Source organism: Ooceraea biroi, chromosome 2 (genome assembly GCF_003672135.1).
Source record: "Ooceraea biroi isolate clonal line C1 chromosome 2, Obir_v5.4, whole genome shotgun sequence".
NCBI lineage: Eukaryota > Metazoa > Arthropoda > Insecta > Hymenoptera > Formicidae > Ooceraea > Ooceraea biroi.
Window position 1 is genome coordinate 10,368,552 of NC_039507.1, and position 24,283 is coordinate 10,392,834.

The 24,283-nt window shown below is 44.5% G+C and overlaps 2 protein-coding genes across 7 annotated transcripts in view; one reads left to right on the top strand and one right to left on the bottom strand.

Annotated features, from left to right (window-relative positions):
• Positions 1 to 24,283, bottom strand: part of LOC105279147 (paired box protein Pax-6) — a 74,959-nt gene that overhangs the window by 11,915 nt on the left and 38,761 nt on the right. For all 6 annotated transcript variants that reach the window (XR_893883.3, XM_026967849.1, XM_011338719.3 and 3 more), the window contains exons 5-6: positions 20,782 to 20,972; positions 20,259 to 20,368 (exon numbers count right to left, since the gene is read on the bottom strand). Coding sequence is in view for 5 of the 6 variants with exons in the window: in XM_026967849.1 (XP_026823650.1) it covers positions 20,259 to 20,368; positions 20,782 to 20,972 (301 nt within the window). In the remaining variant the exon portion in view is untranslated. The remainder of the gene's footprint in view (positions 1 to 20,258; positions 20,369 to 20,781; positions 20,973 to 24,283) is intronic.
• On the top strand, positions 1,744 to 7,180 carry LOC113561465 (involucrin-like). Its single transcript, XM_026967851.1, has 3 exons — positions 1,744 to 4,782; positions 5,014 to 5,655; positions 6,585 to 7,180. The coding sequence occupies exons 1-3, from the start codon at positions 4,777 to 4,779 to the stop codon at positions 7,053 to 7,055; spliced, it is 1,119 nt and encodes a 372-aa protein (XP_026823652.1). The 5' UTR covers positions 1,744 to 4,776; the 3' UTR covers positions 7,056 to 7,180.

Consider the following 24,283-nt stretch of genomic DNA (forward strand, 5'->3'; position numbering starts at 1 on the left):
TTCCACGCCCTACTGCTCATCCCCCTCGTCCTCTATTCTGCTGATCCCGCTCGCGCATCTTCCTCCTTTCCCCAGCTTCCGTTGCACGATGCGGTTAAGCTCCGTTTACGCGCGGCGCATCGTTCCTCTCTTCCTCTCTTCTCCAATTTCCACGGAGCTTTCCTCCGCGAAACCGCCCTGGCTGATAATTTCTTCTAGTTCGCGCAATGTTTTGCACTGTTTCGCCATTTCGGACCTGCGAGCGACGCATGGAGCTTGTTAATTAGGAGACTAATATCGGAAATTAAGAAAATACCCGGAGAAACGCAACCTAAACAGCCTATTCTTACGCTTCCAAAAATTTATGGAAAATATTGCTCGACGAGTATTTCGAGTAAAATTATATCTGCTGGATCGAGTAGCATTTTATTATTAAGGTGAGCGAAATGAACGGAAGATTGAGCTTCAAATTCCGCGGCGTCCCTGCCTCGTTTCGAGCAAACAAGGAAAACGAAAGGTAGACTGATTTCACCAATCTCAAATCCCACATCTGAGATTTACGAAAGACACACACGTGGAATCACGTCTTTGATCCAACATGTAGCGAAGCTCAGGACCGAATGACTTTAGTTCTGCGCTTCGTCGCTAATCGACGTGACCGTGAGCGATCTCGCGTCGATGCCACAAGTCGTGCGACACGGCGGCCGACCGGAATGTAAATCAAAAGAGGTTTCGAAACTCTTCCCCGGCGGCTGAATGCGGCGCGGTGACGGCGGCAGGCCTTAATTCGTTTACGACTTGCAAAACGAGCCTTCTGGGAGCGCGCAACTGGTAGCCAAACAGTTTGCACGCCGTCACGCACCCCCGTGGCACGTCCCAAGGGTGCCGCTGACGAAGTAAAATCCCGCAACGAGCGGCGGTTGCGCCCTGACGATCTCGGATCGGCGAGAGTGAGAGATTCGGAGCTTCAAAGGCACAAGAGCAGAATTTCAGGGGCGCCATTTCAATAGCGCATAATTAAAATAACTTTCATAATGATTTTATTTCGAAATAATTTGTTTACTACTTGCGACCGTTTATTGGTGATCATCAATTTTTAAGTCGTTGATTTGGAATTAGCGCACATTATTAAATTGAAGGAACATCGAGTCACCAAAAATCGAACACGCAAACTGTACGTGCTTAAATCTGCTCGCGATTCTTTGAACGCGTGCAATTAGCTAGTCAGAACGTGCAGATTGCGTGCAGATAGGCTTATTTATTTCTTCAGAGACGCGTCATGGATCAAAAAGGACACTTTGCTCATTGTAAGTCCATGCGAATGTGAAAGACATCATGCTCGATTACGACACGTCTTTTATAGCGGACTCGTGAGAAATCTCGCTGTATTTTATGGGCCTGGGTCCTCTTACGAGAAAGAACGAAACTGATAGACCGTGCAAAATGCTATTAATTCCTCTTAAAGAACATTTTCTGTGAGGCTCGTAACGTTTCATAATTACAAATATCGAAAATCTATTTTAATTTTAACACACATACCGCATACCGCGCCCATTTATTTTATCAAAGAGAGAGAGAGAAAAAGAGATGAAGTAATAATATAATTTTCTCTAAAACTCTGTGTATTTTAATTTCCAATTGCTGCGATTTTCAACGAAACATAAAACTTTAAATATTAATTTTGCAAAATGGGACAACAAAATTATAAAAAAATTAAAAAACTACGGTGAGTGTTTTTTGAGATTCACGTTTCTCTTACTATTATATTTTCACCGAAAGATCACTGAATTCATTCTGGACGCGGAATGTTTCAGCATGCCTCCGGCCTGATGATCTCTCCCTTTATCTGCTTGCTGGTGATCGATATAAAATTGCAGTGGAAACAAGGCCGCGCACTACATAGGCAGCGTTGTTTCGCGTTCCCCGGAGGGATCTGATTGCAAACGAATGCGGCGGGGTTACGGTCTCCCTTCATAGACGATTAATCCAGTTTACTCGCAGACGTTACCTCGGCATGGGGTTCTTGTAAGCCGAGAATCCGCACAAACGTCCCTCCCGCGCTTAAATATATTCAATTACGAGACTCGAACCTCTGCGCCTCCTCATCGTCTTCCTGTCTTTGCGTCTCTCTTTCTCTTCCTTTATTCCTCTCTAATGTTTCCCACTTTCATTCATTTACTTCGTGCAGCCGCTTTCTCGCCAACTGCCAAAGTCCCGACTTTCCGTTTCCGTTTCGGCCCCTCTCAAGAACACGGTTTTACGCGCTGCTGATCTCTTCGACAAATTCTTCGGCAGTCGGCGAGTTTGTCTCACTAAAATATGCGCTGTCTTATTATCGGACTTTTCGCTGTACGAATGGCATCAGAATATGTCAAGTGTCTTTACTAGTCTTATCAATTAGATCTTACTTTAAGGTTGCAACTGATAACTGTGATGTAACACATGTAACATTTTCCTTATAGCATGGATGATACTTTAAACTTTTAGCACATCTAGATAAATAAATAATTTTTAATAAGGTTCGTGGATATCATAATATCGAGTACATTTCTTATATTTTGCATCGTGTTAATACGTTAAATGGAATTAAAAAGGAATTTTAAAAAATGTGTAATGTTCCACACATGAATACACGCTAAGCTCTGAGTAGCTTTATGAAAGATGTATATATTTGATATCGCTTTCGACAGAATCTTCAATTTTAATAATATGAATATTATCGTAATAATTTGAAAGGCAATAGGAATTGAAGCTGTTGAAAATGCGGAAAGTCGAGACGTTGCGGTTTCGCGAGACAGATATTTCCCGATATTTTTTATCATCATGCCACAAGGGTTGAATGACAGAGCAAACACAGAGCAGAGCATAGGTATAGTTAGAGTGAGCGAGAAAGAGCAAGATAGAGAAAAATAGAGGGAACAAATGATAGAGAGAGATTGAGGGAGAAAGGGTCACGGAACCGGGGAGAGGGTGCGGAACGAGAGAGGAAAAGAGAGTTAAGCCTGCAGGCTACAGACAGAGGCACCAGAGTATAGTAGCGAGCGACGGCAGCAGCAGCAGCAGCAACAGCAGCAGCAGCAGCAGCAGCAGTAGCAGCAGCAGCAGCAGCAGTAGCAGCAGTGCGGCGCAAAGCGAAAGCAGGAGGGAGACAGGCATCTCGCCCTTCTTTTGTCCCTCGGCTTCGGCCCGATATTGAAATGGAGTCGTTTGAGTGTGAATAATTTGCTTTGCCCGGGCCCACCCCTCCACCGCCGCCGTCATGCCGTCCCTCTCCTTTGCCGCTTTCGGCCCGGCGCGACTACCACCGCGATCGGCCCCCGTGTACCCTCGTTCCCCCCCATCGCGACCCTCGTCAACCCCTCAGCAGACGGCACCGCCGCGTTATTTCGCCGGCGAGACCGGTGCGTTTCGCGATTTCCGATCGTGGTCGCGAATCGACCTTCCGCTAATCTTCAGAGTTCTGCCAAGACGCGTTTCTCTGCGTTGCGGTCGGCCAACATCTCCGACCTGACCCCGATCAGAAATCTCTTCTCGTATGAACGACGCGACACTTCGATTCGAAGGCACGTACGCGCGTATGTCCTGAGGTATCCCGAGGTATGGATCATTATAAATTCCGTGGTGAATTGCCGCGCACACTCAATCGAGTGCGACCCTGATGCATCGGGTATGACGATTTCGTTCCTCATTTCTCGGATGCTGATCAGATTGGGTACACCGGTGAATTGATTAACGCCAACGAGTCATCGTCACGCAGCGCACCGGCGAAATCCGCGCGACTGGAATGGATGACACGTACGACACGCATGCCGTGCATAACGAGCGGAGTTAAAATTACATCGACGTAATCGTCGCACATAACACGGCCTTGCTCCGACCCGTGAAATATGTTAACCAACCGATCATCGGTTACGGACGATAGAGAAGATCGATGATGGATTAGACGAGTCAAAGACGCCTCTCTCAAAATTCAAATCGTCATGAAGAGAAACAAGAGCATTCCTACGCGAGATGCCCGTTAACGGATGTTTTTTCGGCGACCACACGATATTCTCTTTGTGAATTTCAATGAGTTTACTTGTATAGAAATGTTTCAAGGCATTAACATAAATAGTAAGGAATTCTTCGATCTTACTTCTCTTTGCTTCAGTTATGAAGAGTAATTTTTCCAAAACAAGTGTTATACAATTTAATTTTATACACACACATTTTGATGTTAAATATTAAAAAAGAATCCATAAAACTGTGACATAAACATATCGCGCAAAATGCCTTTGTATTTGTTTCGCCGTAAGCCGCCGTGGAAATGGCGGGTCTCGTATACAGCGAGCGCGAGCACGCGTTCAGCTCTTTTTAAATTTAATCGTCGGTATAGGACAGAAGTGCGATTTCTTCCGCTTTGTGTGGCCGGAACAAACGCAATGTGCGAAAAGACACGAAAGGCAGAGCTCGCAGTTGAGGAAGCCGAAGAGGAGAGTCGAACTGTACATCGCCAGGCATGCCGACGAGCATTGAAGAGCGCCGCTTTTGTTGAAAAGACGCCCGCACGCCGACAAAGCGAAGGTGAACGCGCGCGCGAGAGCGACCGGATGATGAGCCAACAATGATCGAGGATTCATCGGTCTTTTAGGAGGCCAATGTCACCCGTCGGTTGGCGAACGCGCCACTACCCCGAGCGCGCATTCTCCTTAGGCATGCAGAACGCATACGGGACACCTTGTATATAATCTACTGGCAGCAGCCATCGGAAATCAGTCAGCTCCTCAAACAGAACCAGTCAACCACCATCGTCCAACGATGAAGGTAGTTATCAATCGATTGTATCGATTCATCTCTTGACCGATCATTTAGAACAAGTTTTGCAACGTGAGAAGTTTATCGCTCGATTCTTCATGGATAATGTGAAATTAATTGTATTATGAAAATATCTGACCGATTTTGATTGACTCCTATGTAAAGAAATCCTATGTAAAGAATTAATCTGATTAATCGAACAAATTTTATCGTTATTAATCGATCGATTTAATCTGAAAGGTACTCGTCAGCGTCGTTCTTTTGGCTGCCGTGGTCCTCGCTGAACCGCCGAGGTATCGCCAGCAATATCAGCAACAGAAACAGTATTACTACGCTCAGCAGCAGGAGGAGGCTGCGCCTTACCCCGCATCCGGTTGGAGACCAGCGGGACGCGCTTTTAATCTCCCTCAGAGACAATCTAAACAGCAATACGAAACGCCGGATGCTCCTCAGCAACAATATGGAGCGCCAGATGCTCCTCAGCAACAATATGGAGCGCCGGATGTACCTCAGCAGCAATATGGGGTACTGAATGCTCCTCGGCAGCAATATGGGGCACCGAATGCTCCTCGGCAGCAATTCGGGGCACCAAACGCGCCTCGGCAACAATTCGGGGCACCAAACGCGCCTCGGCAACAATTCGGGGTACCGAATGCGCCTCAGCAGCAATACGAGGCACCGAATACGCCTCAGCAGCAATATGGGGCACCAAACGCGCCTCGGCAACAATTCGGGGTACCGAATGCGCCTCAACAGCAATATGGGGCACCCACGGATCCCCAGCGCGAATATGGAATACCGGAAGAGCCCACGACCGAAGTTCCTAATAGCACTGAAGAAGAAGAAGAAATATCTACCGTCCAAGGCATCACCGACTCCGAGGTGAGCAAAGTGTACATTTTATTTAAATCTTTTATAAATCTTTTATGAAAAAATGTAATAACGAAAATTTTACGAGATAAGGAAAGATACTTGACTAGCTTGACTAGAGAAATACCGAGCAAAAGGTTTCCGTTAGATCGACTCGGCCGCAATTTTAACGAAAATAAGAATACGTCACCAGGAAAATCGCGGAGCTTTATGTGGGCCAAGTCGCACATGTTAAACGTATGACTTTACGTGACGTTACGTAACGTGGATTTATCATCTCGTTTCGTAGAGAGAACGCGCTGAAGCATCGAGTTGGCATGTGAGCCCACGCGGGAGCGGAGACGGTTCCGCGGAATTTAAATCACACCGGGCTTCCTCCGCTCCTCTTTTCCAATCTTCAGGGTTCTCGGCGTACATTCTCGGCGCTCCTCATCGCTTGTCCTAACGACATTAGTATTCGAGGCACCGTTTACTTTCGATCGCGGGTCTCAAGCACGCGTGTGTACGTACCAAATTCGAAGACTCGCGTGACACAACCCATAATGCATTCACCCGTGATTTGAGGTCACCCGCGTGAGCCTCCAGCGTCGCCTCTTTGGCGACAGATATAAAAAAAAGAAAAAATTCCGTTTCGCCTCGAATTCGGGAAATATTTGTCTGTAATTGTCAATCACTGCCTTCTCACGTAATGTGCATTTGCAAATGTTGTTTAACAAATAAATTCATAGGATGTCGCCCAAAGTTTTTCCTCGTGGTGCACGATAAATTCTATAATAACAAATATATCGCTTGACAAGATATTAAAAAATTTTATTAAATGTTACTGTAACTACTAATGCGAGCGCGACACTTTTCTTCTTAGATAATAACAATGAACAATATAAAGACGATATAGAGATACATAATTGTGCACACGTAAAGCCCATTGTTCTCTGTCGCAGTCTGAGCCCGTGAACGCTGCGAACGAGTTCGAAGACGAGGATACGGACGAGAAGCAACCCCAGCAAACCGGGGAGTACTACGTCGCCCTTCCTGACGGTCGTCTGCAACGCGTACGATATATTAGCCGCCAGAACGTCGAGGCCATGAAGTATTTCGCCAAAATCCGTGCCGAAAACGTGGAGCCGCTTCGTGGACCGATCTACGCGTACGCACCCCTGCAAAAGCTGCAGATCGTGCCGACCGGCTTACAAGTGTCCGTTACTCCGGTCGCCCCGGTCGCCGCGGTCGGATCTGCGGACGCCAAGCCGCAGAAATTCGAGATCGAGCCTGTGGCAGCGCAGGTGCAGTATCAGTACGACAACCCCTCGAGCGTGGTGCCCCTGACCAACCCCCTCAGCACCTCCTATGCCACCTACACGGCAAATTACCAAGCACCAAGCGAATCCAGATACCTCCTCACCTTCCAGTGAACGGCCGAAATTAACGACATTGGCGACAACCCTTGTAAATTCTACTGTACATGTTGCGTAAACTATACTAAGTGTACTCACAATTAGGCTAAGCTGACGACGTAATAAAGCTGATGGTAACGAAATGTTTCACTATGGTTTTAGATCATTCTGCTTATTGCAATTACGCGATTTGTCATGACTATTCATTCAGACCTAAATTTTACTTTTACTTTTCACAGATTTTACATAAACGCGAGGAAATTCTTGAAGAAATTGGGAGGATATCTCAAATGATATTGATGATTGATAATTGACGATTCCAGGAATGTTCATGCGCGTGCAAAGATTGTTCTAGTTGAGATGATACATTTTACAGTGAAATTGCAATTGGACGTTTCTTCAGCACGCGAACATTCGAGCCTGGACGTATCGGCGAGAGGGAAAGAGAAAGAGGAAGGATCCGTCGGCACGTAGACGTGCCTAACCGCAAAATTCCAGAAATTTAATATCTCGCTCGGCGCAACCGGCGGCGGGGTTGGGCGTTTCATAAGTTCACTCCCGGCACAACCAATCCCCCGTCAGAATTCTCCCAAAATTCTACAGCGAACGTTCCAACCCACTCAAACACTTCCTCCTCTTCCTTCCTGGCACTCCGTTACATCGCGCGTCTCTCCCTATTCTTCCCTCTTTGACGACCAGTAAGCGCCTTGGATGTTCTTAGTCAGCGGTGAACATTTTGAAAAAAATACGAAAATCCGGGATCGATTGAAAAAACGATCGATCCAGATTGGAATTGGTGATCCAATTTTATACAATTGAATCACAGATCCCCCCCCTACTCTGCTAAGATATCCCATATCGGGCATAATTATAGGAGCCAAGTTAACGGGAACTTTTAATTAAGGTCCACCGGCAACAAATCTCTCAAGAATTTCTCTCGGGCCGTCGCTCGGCGTGGAACAAAGGCATACCCTCCAGCGGTCGGAGTAAATAGCCCGGAGAAGCACGAGCGTCCTCACCGAGACCGAGATTTCGTCGATGAGCGCAATCGGCCGATTAATTAATCCGGTCAAACGGTCAGGCCCAATTAAATTCCGCTAACCGGCCAAGCCGATTGCTCGGTGAGAGATCGCGATGGCGACCGACGGGCGATTTCGCCGTGAACGAGTTTCTTCATCGGTAACTTGACTTGCGAGAGACTTGACGTGCGTCCAGCAGTCCTTTCGCGCGCTTCATTCCTTCCTTCGACCTTTTCCTTCCTCATCCTTCGATCCTTCCGCCTCTTGCCGGAAGCGGCAGGGAATCGCTTCAGAAAACAAAGTTTCTCCCGGCTTTCCATTCGTCGCTCTTCGCACCATCGCCATCCGTCGTTTTCTCGCTCCTCTACGCCTCGTCAAGCTCGGAAGCGTCCCAGCGAGAGCCAACCAGCCGGTGCACCCTCCTTCCCACGGGATATTAATTTTTCGGGAAGTTACCGCCGTACCGTTCCTTTTTCCCTCCCCATCGTTCCTCCCTTCGGCTCGGCGCTTTGTTTTTCCACGGCATTTTTGGCCCGGGATGAATCCTCGTGATTTTCCCTCGCCATTTCCAATTCTTATGCTATCTTTTGATAAAGTGTCATCATTTCTATAATATAATATTTCAGAGGCTATCTTTTTACTACTTTTAGAAGAAAAAATCTTGAATAAAACTCTGAGTATTTTTAATTTGTACATAACAAAAGTTAATTAAATATTCGATTATATTGTAATTAACAATTGATTTATCTCTATAACAATTATTCACAGTATTTTTTACTGTATTCAATTTTTGCGGCATGTGCTCGAAATTTCAGGAAATCCGGGATAATAGCCTCTGTGTACACACACACACACACTGTGTGTGTGTAAAAAATCTATCTCCATAATTCTCTTGTTTAGGCCAACGTCGTAAAAATGGGCTTTTCATAAGCCTCATATGAACTGGATAATATTTTGTGATCTCTCTCAGTAATCGTATAATTTGTTTCACGCACATTAACGATGTAAAAATCGATAAAGAAGAGAAGATTAACTTCCATAATCCTGAAACATGATACGTATATCTCCATCGAAAATTCTGCACCTCCGTTTATTTTCACCTAATCACTGTTTTTTTACTCGTTTTACATCGAGTAATTATGTGTCGTTGAAAAACACTGCAATGTTATATTTAATTCATGATCGTAATTAGCATAGATGTATTGCTATTTACTACACATATCTTTATATACTACACATCTACATCTTTATAAATTGAACTCTCCTGGAAACAAAGAGAGTAGGTGTAACGATAAAGGTATAATAAATAAATTGTCAAGTAAATAATTTTTTCTTTCGCGATATCCATGCTATTAATATTTTTATCTATTGCATGCTATTAATAATATATCATATTTTTATCATGAAATTGCGAGCTTTCTTTTTATATCTCTGTCAAATATAATTCGCTGCTATTCTACTGCTCTCCCACACCCTTCTATTTTAGATCCGTCTCTACCGCCTACGTTATTGTTCATAATGACTAAGTTGCAAAATGATAATGTTGAATATTCCGAGATCTTCTAGTTAAGTATAATATCAGTATACTACTGTTGCTTTGTGATCTGACTGTACAGTCGTATATTTAAACTTATCATGGTTTTGTAATACATCGTGTGCATTCGATGCTTTATCGAAGCTATTATCGCTATTATTATATTATTTTAGCGGACATCCCATTCCAGTAACTCGTTCGCGGCGCAGCAGAGGAGAAAAGAATCACTCGCGGCGAACGGCTGATCCGCGAGGAACAAAGGTTCCAAGAACGCCGGCGGATTGGCCGTGCGAAACGATAATAATTCCAAAGCACCTGAGAACGACAGAAAAGACAGACGAGAGAGAGAAGTCAATAAAAATGGATCGGAGAAGGAGCGAGAACAAAGAGAAACCGCTGAGGACGGAGGAGGGCAGGGTAAGCTAAGAAAAGACGTTGGGAGTCATGCAGGGGTGACATCTGGTCCCGTAATGGCGGTGGCAGACGTCGATCCACGTCCACGGGGGTAGCTTTTTCCCGCGCGGCTACGGAAAGTGGCGCGGCTCGCGCGTCTACCTTCGCGTGTGAGTGCGAGCGTGGACACGCACTCACACTGCGGGGCCGATCGTTTGTTTCGTGTCGGATTAAGAAAATAGCGGGAGGTTCCCCGCGGTGCCGGTGGGAACGTGGCCAAGCCGATGTCCTCCTCAAGTTCTCAGGACTCGCGCGCAGGAAGTGGCGATGTAATATTTGCACATGTAAACGTTCGCGCGCGCGCTCACTGCTTCCGTCTGTAGATTCGTGTCACGTTATCTCGCGCTCTTTAAAAGCTCTCTTCTTTTCCGCTCAAGGAGCTTCTCTAACCCCCGCGCGTGACCCCATGCAGCGCAACGCAGGGGAGGGTCGCAAAGACAACAATAAAAAATAGGAAAACAGGAAAGGGTGGAAGAAGAGGGAAAATGCGCGTATGCGTTCTATACGCGAACGCACCACTGCCATCGGCGGTGATTGGAGATCCCCCGTCGACAAGCACGTCGAACTCTTTTCGGCCCTTTCGAAATCGGCACCTGCTTTCGCTCGATCGCAACGACGACAACGACAATGATGACGATGTCGGCTTTTGTGATCCTTCTTCCTTGTATCGACATATCCCTTGCAATTTCCACGAGCTGCATACATCACGCATACTGGAACTTGCGCGCGCGTGTACGTACCATGCGTGCAGCAAACGCATTGCGTCACAGGGCATGTCAATATCGAATCGGGGGACAAGGAGGGATACCAAAAACAATGCGCCGCGCTATGACGACGAGAGAAGTCGCTCTTTGATTAATATCGCTGAATTAATAGGGATTCAACGGAGGAAAGGGGAACGCGTGTGATATCCATAGACATTGTCATCGACCCGTCGATGTTTTGCAGAAACTGCAATCGAAAGCGTTTTATGGAGATTGCAAATATTATCCTCCTGGAGATTGCATATATCAGCCTCCAATTGATTAAAATGATGATATAATCCCATAAAATCTTGACGGCTTCTTTTTATATATTGAGATAATGTAAAAATTATAAAATATAATTTCTGTAAAATTTTATATTTTTATAATTTCTTAATTTTCTTAATTTTGGTAAAATATAATTTCTTGTAAAATGTTGCACAAATACATATACACAATACAGGATAAGATATACGAATTTTACATAAAAGAAACTTTTACGAAAACTTTTCTTTGCTCAACAAGGACTTGTAAAAATTACTATTGAGCGGCCCGTATTAAGTCGATCGCAAAATGAAATCATAAGAAATTCCGCGTGCATGAGGACTATAATTCAATCGACTGGTAAGTGCGCGATAAACGTGACTTCGCAATACTGAAACGTTATGCAATATTATGAGTGACTGATCGGTGAGCTACATCAATCTTTTACGTAATTCATTGTTCGTTGACTACGTACGACCATATGTCGACATATTTTTCCCTCATTTCCATGCCTGTCATATCATTTTATATACAACAAACTTGCATAAGCACAATAAAGAAATTCTCTATTTATGTCATTATTCTTGGACTTTTAAATTCTTTATTGCAATATGACATTTGATAAAATCGTCTCTCGTGACATGCTTTTTAATCAGACTTTCGAATGTGATCTTAACATTTTACAAATACATATATATGTTGTCATCGTTCAATTTGATTGACGTTTAGTAATTTGAATCTTCGTATCAAATTTCCACGTCGCGAGGTACACGATAAAACTGCGAATCTCTCGATTCCGAGGAACTAGTAACGAATTCCGAAGGCGCGTTTACCGTGGGTTGGATTCTTAAACGGGGTGTTTCTCTTGGAGAGCGGGAGAGCGGTGGTTTGGCTCAAACCCGGGCTCTCTCACTGACGTGCCTGCCTATCTAGCATCGTGGAAACGTGGAATTTAGATTCTGATGTACCCCTTATACCACACGCATTTCTCGCAGACATCTCGCTCCTTAAGCCCATTTTACTTATCTTGTAAGAGGAAAATATAATTTTGCAGAAAATTCGCGCGATCAACTTTAAAGCATAATTTTGCCCAGTCAATGATACAAAAAATATGGATAAGATCAGAGAAATGTATCTGCAAAATTAGATCCTTTTCGCTTTATTTTTACGCGCATCCAGTATGAGTAGGCGGAATCAAGCTAGTGTAACGTAATTTTATATAACTATAATATAACTCAGCAATATTGTTTAATCATATTGTAAAATCAGCCGTGTGATTTTGTCGCGAATTATCTGGTAAGATTCAGATCGTACGAGAGAAGCTTTATACACGCCACTCTGTACTCCGTGCTCCGGGCATTATTCATACACTCGTCACGTATGTGAGTTCAACCCCCTTTCTCTGCCCGCTACCCTCATCTCTCCCGCGCGAGCATCAGCGGTACGTACTCGTTCGTGTGAACGTTGCCTAAAAGAGCGTCGATCGGTCGGTCGGTCGACGTGTCGCACCCGAGGGGGTTGCGTTTTCTCTCTGTGTGTAGTATGTATATCGATTGGCATTACGAAGCAGATCAGTCAACCCTACCCGTGTGTCTCGTCGAGGGGTCGAAGGAAGTAGCGTGCGAGGAAAGAGATCTCCACCTTGCCGCTACGTATCCCCCGCCCGCCCTCTCTTCGCGGTTGCTGAGACACTTTGTCACCCTCTCAGGCTTTAATCCCCATACTCCACCGATGGATACTGAGACCTGTGAGGTCGTAGCGGGGCAGGAGGAAGGAGGGGTGGTGGATGAGAAAACCGCGTCTACAATTAGCGTCTCTTTATTCAGTCTCTTACGACTTATCGGAAATCTATAAAAAAAAAGGTGCGTCGGCTCGATGTAAGCACGACACACCTCAGGATTAAAATCGATATGATCGCGTACTATCGCCCTTATCGTTCTTATTCCACTTTGTCACCCTCTCACGCGTTACGCGTCCTCCGATAGACGACGGCGAGTTGACGGATGCTCGTAAGGTTGAGCGGAGTCAAAAGAAAGAAGGGGAAGAGAGAGAGAGAGAGTAGCAGGAGGGAACTTGCTCCGTTAACCCTCCGTTAACCTACCGTTAAGGAATACGCCGATAAACGATGCTGTGTAAGGACGTGACAGGGAGACGTGGAATAAAGATAAGGATCCCATCCAAAGTAAAACAGTATATTGATACGCTGCATGTATCGCAACGTGCATATCAGGAAGTGATATCATTTATCTTCTTTTCATTTTATTCTCGTAACTGAATTTTTTGTCTGGTAATAATGGCAGTCTACTCTACTTTGCATTTTTCATATTTAATTTACCGTTCTTCGATCTTAATTTGATTTTAATGACAATCAATATTTTCTCTTGATCTTTATTGCTTATCGATGAAAAATATTATCGACTTATTACTTATTTACGAGTTATAGATATTTAGGACATTAAAAATTTTGAATTATTATTTTATTTTGCATCCGTATTACCAAACGTTTCTCATAAATTTTATTATTATTCATATCCTAACATATTTAATATTAATATTTTAATTATCAGACTGCTGTAATAGAGATGACAAAGGATTATGATTATATGCAGGTTAGAATACAAAATTAATGAAGCTTTTTGAAGTGAAAGCAAGTCGAATTCACAATGCCGTCCGTCGCAACATGCGCGCATCATTCTCTCTCCCGCTCTCTCGCCACGTTCGAAGGAATTTCATCTCCAGATTCCGTTACATGTTTTGCGAACTGGTTCGATCGCGAAAGAATTTCTCCTCGATCGCGGTTTCCGCGTGCGGTTGGAAAGTCCGTAATGGCGAGACCGCGAACGGTCCGAGCGGAATGATTTGCGCGCAGGAATTACAAAACCGAAGGGGGAAAACACTCCCTTCCACCCCAATCCCCTCAGTTGCCCTTTTCCTCGCTCTCTCTCTACGTCTCTCCACCTTTCCCTTGATACACGCAGTTGGTGCAGTGATGTATAGGATGTTAATAAACGTGATTTAGTTAACGAAGTAATATCCCATGTACGCTTGGAATATAGAATAATTGTTTCTTCACAAAAATTCTGAGTGTTAATAATTTCAAATCTTATAATAATATTGTATAATCTAATAATAATTAGAAACACTTTGCACAATACAACGTTTTCTTTCCTCAATGGTCAGTGAATTTGCAGCATCATTCATGCATTTTTCCATCAAAGCCAAATACAAATTCGTGATATTATATATCGGGGAGTTAATCCTCTCGTTGCAAACAAAAAACACGCGTTTGCACGCATGACGAGTCTATTTCTATGTTTTTTCTCTCTCTTTCTATTTTTTCTTTTTTTTTAAACGAAACTCCGCCGCAAAATTTCGCACGATTTCGACTCGACACCAGCCGAGAGCCGAAATTTCTCGTATCGCCGCGAGTGCGGTGAAATCGATATCGCGCCGGCGATTTTGTACAGTGAAATATCGGACACAAAAGGGATTATGACGATTCGATCCCAGGGATTACCTCCGAATGCTATCTCGTGCACGATAGAAGGGAGAGGATCGGCGTATTGTTTTCGATACGCAAATCTCAACAGGAATTTGCGCAACTGGCACGAGGGAGAGAGAAAGAGAGGAAAAGGAGAGATACTGCACATTATTAATCGACACACCTTTAGTCAGCAAAATCTAAACGTCACGCCACGTTAATTTATGGTTCATTCCGTCGTTTAAGCAAATTCATTCCTGGCAGCTTACCATGTACCACACAATACCGTATAAATAAAGATTCGCGTAAATTAAGGCCCCGAACTATCGTGAAAAACGCCATCCGAAGAAAGTGTAATTAATCGAATCTGTCTGAAAAATCGCTTCGATAATATTGCAGTCGTTACTTCGTCGCGTTTAAAACAGTTGTTCTTACAAAAAGTAGATACTGTAAAATGTTGATGATAAAAAACGTAATTTCAGATTATATGTTAAGTACATACTCGTTGAATTAATCATAGATGAATCCTTTTCAACATTAAATATTTAAAAGTCGAAATCATCACACGAAAACATGAAGAAACGATGCGCTCGACGAAAAATCGGGGGATGAATGAACTCAAAGCTCGTTAGAGAATTCGTAGACTCCCACAACAACTCAGACAGAAAAATGCGTAATGACTGGCCATCCTGCTTTCTCTCCCTCTGTCTCCTTCTCTCCGTCCCTCGCGAGCAGATAAAACGGAAGACAAAGAGGACACCGCGCGTTGCAGCACTCCGCGCGCCTGCTGGCGGCCGGACGCCTATGGAGGTGGTGCAGGTAACCCGAGACTCGACGAGAGGTCAGTCTTCGTAGATTGACGGATGCGATAAATCGAGCCGCGGTGACACACGCACACCGGGCTCGAGTGACGCGTAGCGAAACGGTGGCGGCGGCGACGCGACGCGACGCGATGGGACGCGACGCGACAACCCACTGACCTGCGAATCCAATGCATAGAGTTTCTCTCTTGACGTGTTTCCTCTCTATCTCTCTTACCGCGTAGATGCACCGATCCGCACACACGTGTATGTACCGAGCAGGGTGAGAGAGAGGGAGAGAACCTCGTAAATATTCCTGTTTATACGTCACCCACGTAATGCCCTGCCAGTGCGGCGTGTACGGGGATGTCGTATCGAACACCAGAATCCTGAAATAGAACGGGGCAAAGCGTACGTCTACGGCCGCGCGATACATCCGGCTCGCGCCTAGAAACACGTGGGAAATCCTGCTCTATCGAATTTCATACGCAGTCGTAAAAATGCAGCAGCATCGTGGTGAGGTTTCTCGCGATCGAGAAACTGCGAGGAATGAGAAGGACGCCTTTATTTTATATATCCTTGTACTATTTTATCAGTAATTATTTACGACTACGTATATGATTTTAAATGTCACACGCAGAGGGTTCAAGGGATTAATGCATGCGAGTTTTAGAAATGCTCGATCGGAAATGGTGATGACTTGGAGTTACATTGGCGCAGCTCTGGAAACTGGCGGAAGAGGATGATAATAAACAACGAGCAACCAGAACAGAGGCGGCCAGAGAGCGCATTGTACGATCGGTGATAAAAGCTCGTCGCACCGTTGCGTAGCTACCTACCAGGGAGAGAATTCGAGAGAGCGAAGACAGCCTGGAGAAAGCAGGAGCACCGCGGATGATGGACGTATACAGTGAGAGATCGGGTTCACGTGATAAAGAAGGTCGAGAATAATGCCTTCGGTGCACCCTCGGTCTCGCGGCAGTGGGCGCAGCAGGCTGCCATTATATTGTTTTACCCCTGTATCTCGACCGGAGATCAACAAATACACCGCGGAAGGTTGAATATTATTCGACGAGAAAACCCGGAAGGACGGACTCGCAAGGGAGACCCGCCATGGACGAGTACAAGGGTACAAGCGCATCATCCGCCATCCGCGACGCAAAGAGCCATCAAAAAAACCGATTTTAACTCTCTTCTGCCCGCAGAATTGACTTGAGACATATACTGATTCTTTTTCAGGATTTGTAATTAAGCCAGTGGACATGGAATCAGGATAGACTAAAACTAGAAAGCAGATGATCATCAAAAAGAGTAACAGTAAAATTTTTTTAATACGAAATGTGATGTGATTGCGATGTTTCCGCCTTGCATGATTTTCATTTGTACATATTGTTAAAGGAATCTAGCAAATAAAAGATGAAATAAATATTAAGTCATTAACTTAGTAATCCGGATCGTGTCTAGATGGCAACGAATCAAATTAAACACGTACTCATGACAGCACAATACAACTTGCATATTAATTTTATAACAGGATAGGCAATCTTCAGAAAACAAAAACAAAGTTCTCCAAAAGATCGCTACAATACACAATTCACGAAAACGCTAACATTGCGTCAGTGAAGATCGCTGTCTTCTCATCGTTGGTCGTGCATCACGAGGAACGCGCGCACGTATCAGCGATATTGAAATCGCAGAAAGGCATTTGAGATCCTGCATTTCCTCCGTGGTGACGCCCATCCGGGGTCCAAACGTAAAGAAACAATGCCACGACGACCCGAACCCCCTCCGTTCCGATCACGATGGAGACTATTTCCGAGCTCTCCCGTCTGTCCTCTCTCGTCGTCTCGCTGCTCTCTCCTCTCCTGGTACTCTCTTTTTCTCTCTTTCTTTCTCCGGTCTCCCCCACCTGCCTATTCCGTTCTTGCCACCCTCTGGTGAAATTCTTCTGCATGCTTCTCGTCTCGCGCAACGCAGCACAATGCAACTCCGGGATGCATTGTGGATCAGTCTCACCAGACACCCCAGTGACGTCGACAATGCGACGACAGCTACGCGCGATGATATCTAAGCTAAGCGACTGCATTTCGGGGAATATTTTCCGCGTGATATTTCAAAGATTTCCATCGTCGAATATCGATATGTTCGTGTGATCAATATCTGGATGATATCAGAGAAACGAAATGGTCCATTAAGGAAATGAGTGCTCTGACATTCTATAAAGATGTTTTCATTAAAGATATTTTAGTAACATATATTCTGCAGAAAAGAACAATCTTAGGCTTTGATGAATTCAGGGAAAAACCAATTAAAATTATTTCAACTATCCTGCTTAAATAAAATATTTCAAAGGTGTGTTTTAAAAGTTTCTCTAAATTTGTGGAAATAATAAAGTCAGAAGAAGAGAAGTATAATACAATACAATTCTGACATATATTATATTTTATAATAAATTTCATTTACGATATTCTATAGATGTCGAATGCTAATAGGTGTAGTAAGTAAAAGTTTACAAGAGAGAGAGAGCAAACTTGTCTTTTTAACGACAGTATTATCCGCATCTAAGGGACACACGTACACACAACTGCAGTTTTTTCTTGAAGTATTATAACCGTTTCAAGGGAAACTTGCTCCAGTGATCTATTTTCCGCAACTCGTTGAGGAAGAAATGAAAGCGAGAAGTAGCAGCGACGTTCTCTCCACGATCAATGACAAAAGTATAAAAATATAGGAAAAGGAAAAGTACATCTGTGCCCTTGTCGGTGCGGAGTCCTTTATCGCGAACTCTTTATAGAAAGCGCGAAGAAAGCATGATAAACGCGACGTTCTCTCCCCCTCGATACAAAGGTATCGACGTTATCGAGAGAACCGTGAGAACCGCTGAAGACTTAAATAACTCCCTTTGAGGCGCGCGTATGCAAGACTGTTTAGAACGACGAAGAGTTTGCTTCAATATGCGTCCCGGATAATTAATTAAAACAATTCGTTTCATTCAAAACGAGGATTGTACTGATGAATGCAATTCTTGATAATGAAAAACATTCTTTAAGTTATTATTCATTTTGTATTTTCACTATTACAAATGGATTATCCACGAAGAATCAATATTTTTTTATCGTCATAAAAATAGCAATTACTATATGAAATTGAAGATATTTGACATAGGATAGTACGTAGTTCCAGAAAGCGATGACATATCGCACAGAGATATGTCATGTTAGAGATTTTTATTTTTTATTTTTCTTAAGTCAGGTGCCAGATTTACATCGGTGAAAAATCCAACCCCTTGTCGAGGAGCGAAGGGGGCAACAAACGAGGCCTGCAGCTCGTGCGATGATTGCGCCGTAATCTGCTTTCGCTTTGCTTCTGCAAGGGACGGGGGTGGCTGTCGCGTGATTGGCCGGGGGCGTCGTTGAGTCTTCCGTTTCGACCGATACATCGATAACAGACGAGATACTTAGGGAGGATACGTGCGGGTGAGATAGAATCCATCAAGAGAGAAAGAGAGAGATGCGTCGGTAGGAAGACGAGAAGGGCGAGTAAGATGATGGCGAAAGGGGCAAGCACGGGGGTGAAACAACCCTCCTGACACAGGTTATCCTATAAACGATGCCACCCCTACACCAACGCACCGATAATCCAGCCCCCGGGGCCCGCATGCGGTTGAGCGCTCGCAACAGTTACCATATTTGATTGTGTGCCCCCTTCCATAACCCTTTCTACAGGGTCGGAATACGAATAATGTGGAATAACATACCACATTCGAAAGATCTGCAAAATATATGATATTACAAGGTGCGGAATTATGCAACGTTAGTAATTGTTCAAATTTTTTCTAAGATTATGCTCTGCATCGTCATCAAAATAAACGTAAATAAAACGATATGTTTAATTACTCTTCAGCTAAAATATTCCGCTAAAAAATAAAATCTATATTAATTGTGACAGACATATTTTATAAAAAGCTTTTTAAGTATTATATTGCGGAAGTCTCGCCAATCGCTTTTCTCTCTCTCTCTCTCTCTCTCTCTCTCTCTCTCTCTCTCGGTCTCTCAAGAAATGCGCAACTTTTCTATTTTGCCCAGATGTTTTCTCGCGACCAGCAGGATTCGTGGGTCGAGCGTCATGATAAATAAAAAAATTGAGGGGAGTGTTTCTCGCTGCGTCTGACGCACCCCGCGTCGCGGTGGTGGCAACGGCGACGGTAGCGGTGGCGGTGGCGGGAAAATGCAGGGAAAAGAAATCACGCGTTTGATGTACCGCCAAAGAGAACGCGCGCGAGGGCATGCAGGGGGAATACGCCGACGGTGGCAGAGTAGTTTCGCGTGGGTTGGTCGGTCGACTGCAACCACGTTTCTCTGCGCAACCCTCTGCGTCCTCCGCCGCATCCGGTCTACTCGATCCCTCTCTCCCTTCCTTTTTCTCTCTCCGTCTCTTGTTCGTTCTGTCTCGCTATGCGTTTCTCTGTTCCTCTACGCTCCGAAGGCCGCGCTTAAACGTTACCGGAAAATTATTACCGGAAAAGCGTTGCACACGCGCGTGCGGCAAACCGCGGGACCCACCAGCGGAATTACATTGATATTAGTATCGTTTGGCCCGACAGATTAATTAATTAAAACGCGCCCCACCCGACTGCCGCCTGTGGCCACACACGTATTTGCGTTTCATGTTAACGCTTTAACTCGGAAAAGCACCGGAATATCGTGCACCAACAATTGGCGAAGGCTCTCGTCATGTGTGCGAGCGTCACCTTTCGCGCTACGCACTGCCTTAAGGAAAGGTACAGAATACCTTTAATAAATTCAACTTGTGCGAACTGAACGATCGCGTCTTACCTTCTCGCAATGCAGTTCGTCGAAAGGTTCAACGCGAAGAGACTCTGCGCTTGTTCTAAAATTGTTACGATAATATTGAAACATAAAGTTACCTTTCTTCGCGTGCAATATGTCCGCCGGATCTGGTGGCAGGGATGAACAGTGGCTCGGACTCAAACTAGATTGTATCGACGAGAATGGACTCCCCGCGCTCGATGGGTACCTAAAATGATAATTACTCTGTATCAGTGCTGTAAGATGAGATTGTGCTGCATTACGAGGATTGATCTTGCATTACAAGAGTAAAGTTCCCCCATGAAACTTATAAAAAGAGTTAACTAAAACACTTTTCAGTGGAGGATGTTAAGATTGTTTGCTCTGTTAGAAAAGATACGGTAAACATATTTTTTTAAATTATTTTTTCAAACAAAAGGTAAAAGAAAGACACGTTATAAAAGAAAGATTGAATGCAATCCTCTTTCTTTGTAGAAACCATTATTTCCATGAAAGTACATTTGATATCTTTAAATGATGAAAAATCAAAGACCAGAGAGGAACATTTCTCGTTTGAGAGTCTGTTGTTCTGCATAATAATGCTATGTCGAGTATATCTGTCAATGAGTTTCAGAGTTTTACCAGGGATTGGGACGCGGCCAGCCGGTGGTCTGCCCGTTTAGTAGCCTGAGTTTATCGTAAACGCTCTCCGCCGGGCTGCCAGCACCGACGCCAACCCCCACAGCACCCACCCCTTGCTGCTGCTGTTGCTGCTGCTGCCTCTGTTCCTTCTGCGCTGCCAGATTCCTCAGTACCCTGTTGATCGAGGACACCTGCAAATCCCAAACGCATTCGCGATCAATAGAACAGATTCTCTTATTAAGTAAACATAGGTAAGCAAACATGCTGCAAGCTCCGATGTTTGGCTTTTGGTTTTCAGAAAGAACATCTTACACCCTTCAATTTTTAGCAAAGAAGCGTTAATCAGAGAAGATCTTTTTTAGGAAAGCGTGATGCTTCAGAGAGTCATTCTTCTTTTCTTTCTCTCCCTCTTCCTTTTCCTCTGTTCATCGGAATATCAAATTTATTGTAAACGCGAAGTATGCCAGAGATGATGACGACTCCTCGCGAACGAGGGATGGAAGCACAGGAGGCGCGTCTGCCCGATGAAATGCGACGAGAGCGGTAATTAAAACGATGCGGTGTGCGGCTGCCAGCGCACAGTGCGCAACACGAGGGAGTTAATTACCTCCGCCTTCAATTACATCCGTCTCCGCACCACTCCAAGGGGACTTGACTACTACCGATGTAAGTACGCACCCCCGCGCGAGTTCGCGGCGCGGCGCGGAGCGCGAATTAACGCTCGCTACGCATTCGCGCACCGAAATTCACGATCGCTATTAACTCTCAAGTGCGCGCCACAAGTGATGCACACCGATAACAGTACATCACGTTCGATACTTCCGCGACATGAGGATTCCAACACAAAGTTCGAGTGGGTAGCTGCATTACTTTATGTAAAGGTATAACAGGTTGCTTTTCGTCTTTTAAATAAATATTAAAATATTTAAATAAATATTAAAAATATTAAAAGCTTTTATTCACGCCTTTCGAATAGTTTCTTCTTCTACATTTTAATTTTCTTGCGTCTATCGTCTATCTCGTTCCATGTAGGCGATCTAAGTGTTTTGCGCGCATATACGTACACGCGAATTCGAAGGGGATGAAATATCTACGGACGCGAGGAATTTACGATCTCTTGGAGACGGTTGCTCTTTTTATTTCCGTGTCTTTTATTTGTCTTCTGCGGGCTGCCTCTGTCGCTTCTGTCACTTACAGCTCGTATAAATCTCGGCGGAACCGTAAAAGAATTCTCACGAAACTAAAGCGGCATGTCCCCGGCTGCTGCCGATAGTTTCGTAATTTATTCTCATGCATTCTTGTATTACCCGCCGCGCCATATTAAAAACATAAAACATAGTGGAGCATCAAATTCTTCACCTCATTTGCATCGTTAAGTGTATCGAGAGCTAATAGCTTGGCAAAAGTTTGTTCGATGCGAGTCTTTCATTCGACTGAAAGTGAATATGCGAATACACGTATAGCTTTTTGAGAACAGGATATGCAACATAAATACTATAAACAATTATATAAGGCATTGCTTTTTAATCTTAATAACTTATCTTGTTAATTTTTTCTAGTTCTAGAGTTATTAATGACACGATGTAATTTCGTTAAAACAAAATGGATTTTAAATTAATCGGTAAGCTTTTGGTGTCAATATTAACGTGAGGGATTTCGAAACGCCACGTAGGAAAGAATCTGTCACACCGCAATTATCTGCCTTCGCTATCTTGGCTCCGTTTTATTGCACGCGCCGGATTGGAAGGCGGGACAAGACACACGAGAAATCGGACGCCGGCGCGCGGTACCAGCGACAGTACGCCGGATCGGTCATAGGAGATACTCGTTCCCCGGGGTTTGTTAGAGCCCGTGTCAAGGTTCCGTGGCGTTGAAACGAGCTGACATCTCGGACCCACCACCGGAGCGGAGCGTCATCCCCCTCGGCGCCCACGACGGCCACCACAACCGCACGATCTCGTCGTGTCGTCTCCGCCGCTGACGCGAGAGAGACGTCACCGGCACTCTCCCCTCGTCTTGTCTCCGACATCCACCGATGTCCAAAACACCCTGCCTTCTCGTTCCTCCAAAGATTCAAATGCCTGACGCGTTGTCAGCAAATTAACAATCTCACGTAACGTAGAGATTCGAGAGAGAATGACCGATATCACGAGATCGGAAACCGAATTTCACCTCATGCGTTCCTCATTTTTTTAAATATTGTGATCTCATTACATTGATTTCGATATTATAATAGAATTTCTAATATCGAATGTATTTTGACTGTGCATCTATCAGAGCGTGGATATTCATGTGACGTCCTCGATTAGGCAAGCTGGCTAACTCGATAATTCCAAGCTGCGCTCGTGAAGCTCGGCCGATGTCAAAGCCAAGCCACAATGAAAAGTCGTTGTCGCGCACAAAGAAAGCACTTGGCGACAAAGCCAGAAACCCGACGAGCGACGGCTGCCTGTCAAGGGACAATCAGCGCCTCGCGTGACATCGAGTGTCCGGGTTGTTTGACCGTTTTTTGATTGACATCGACCGCAAATATCGTGCTGGCTGCTTCTCTCAACCGTTTGCGATATATTTACGACGTGTGTCACCCTCGTCGTCGTCATTATACGCCGAGATTGTTGTGCCCTGGAAATCGATACTACAATGGACCCGCTTTTGTGGCGAGCGAGGCAGGCACTTGCGAAACTACCGAGATACTTCCTTCTTGGACTGATCTCGAAGACGAAAGTTGCCCTGGACATATGTCGGACATATATATATAGACTACCTTGTTGCTGCGCATTAAATTTTAATGACAGATTGCTGTTAGAACTGACTTTTATGAAACGGCTTTAAGGGTGTAAATGGAGTCGCTAAACAAAGCCGCATTCTTGATTCGAATTCAAATTCTTAAATTCATCAAAGTATAAAAAAAGTATGAGATAAACATGGGCGTTTTGCTCGTTAACGAGCTCATTCAGAGAGTTAATCAGAGTTGTTCTGCGGTGAAAATTAAGTCAACGTTATTTCGAACGTTAATTTCTCGTTCGGAAAGGATCGAAAGGACTAGTGAGTTCGTTTTATTGGCTCATCCTCGACAATGGGATTCCCGACACATTTTTGCACGGTTGCAACGCCGTGCGACGTCATACGCGGATACGCGAATAGCATATGACATATAAAAGGAGCGTAGATATTATCCTTCATCCGTGCGCGGAGCGGACAAAGGCGGACACGCGATGGGGGCTCAAAATGCGGCTCAAGAGGAAGGAACTAGACATCGGATCGATGAAATTAGCATGAAGCGTGAAGAGCTCGAGGGTGGCCGATCTCTTAAAGAGGGTGCTGGATGGAAACGTCATAATATTACTCTCATGTGACACCTCGTCGCGATAGTCCGACGGCAAAATCTCCTTTGCAATGAAAGAAATCTTAGCGCGATGGATTTTCGGAAAGCGCTTTGGTCACATAGAAATATCATGGATAAATGATGTATTATACATTATTCAATTTTTTTTATGTTTCT

What these genes read in the sequence shown, in the direction of transcription:
- LOC113561465 (XM_026967851.1), top strand. An exon ending in AAGGCATCACCGACTCCGAG is followed by an intron (nt 5,656 to 6,584) that starts GTGAGCAAAGTG and finishes TCTCTGTCGCAG; the next exon opens with TCTGAGCCCGTGAACGCTGC.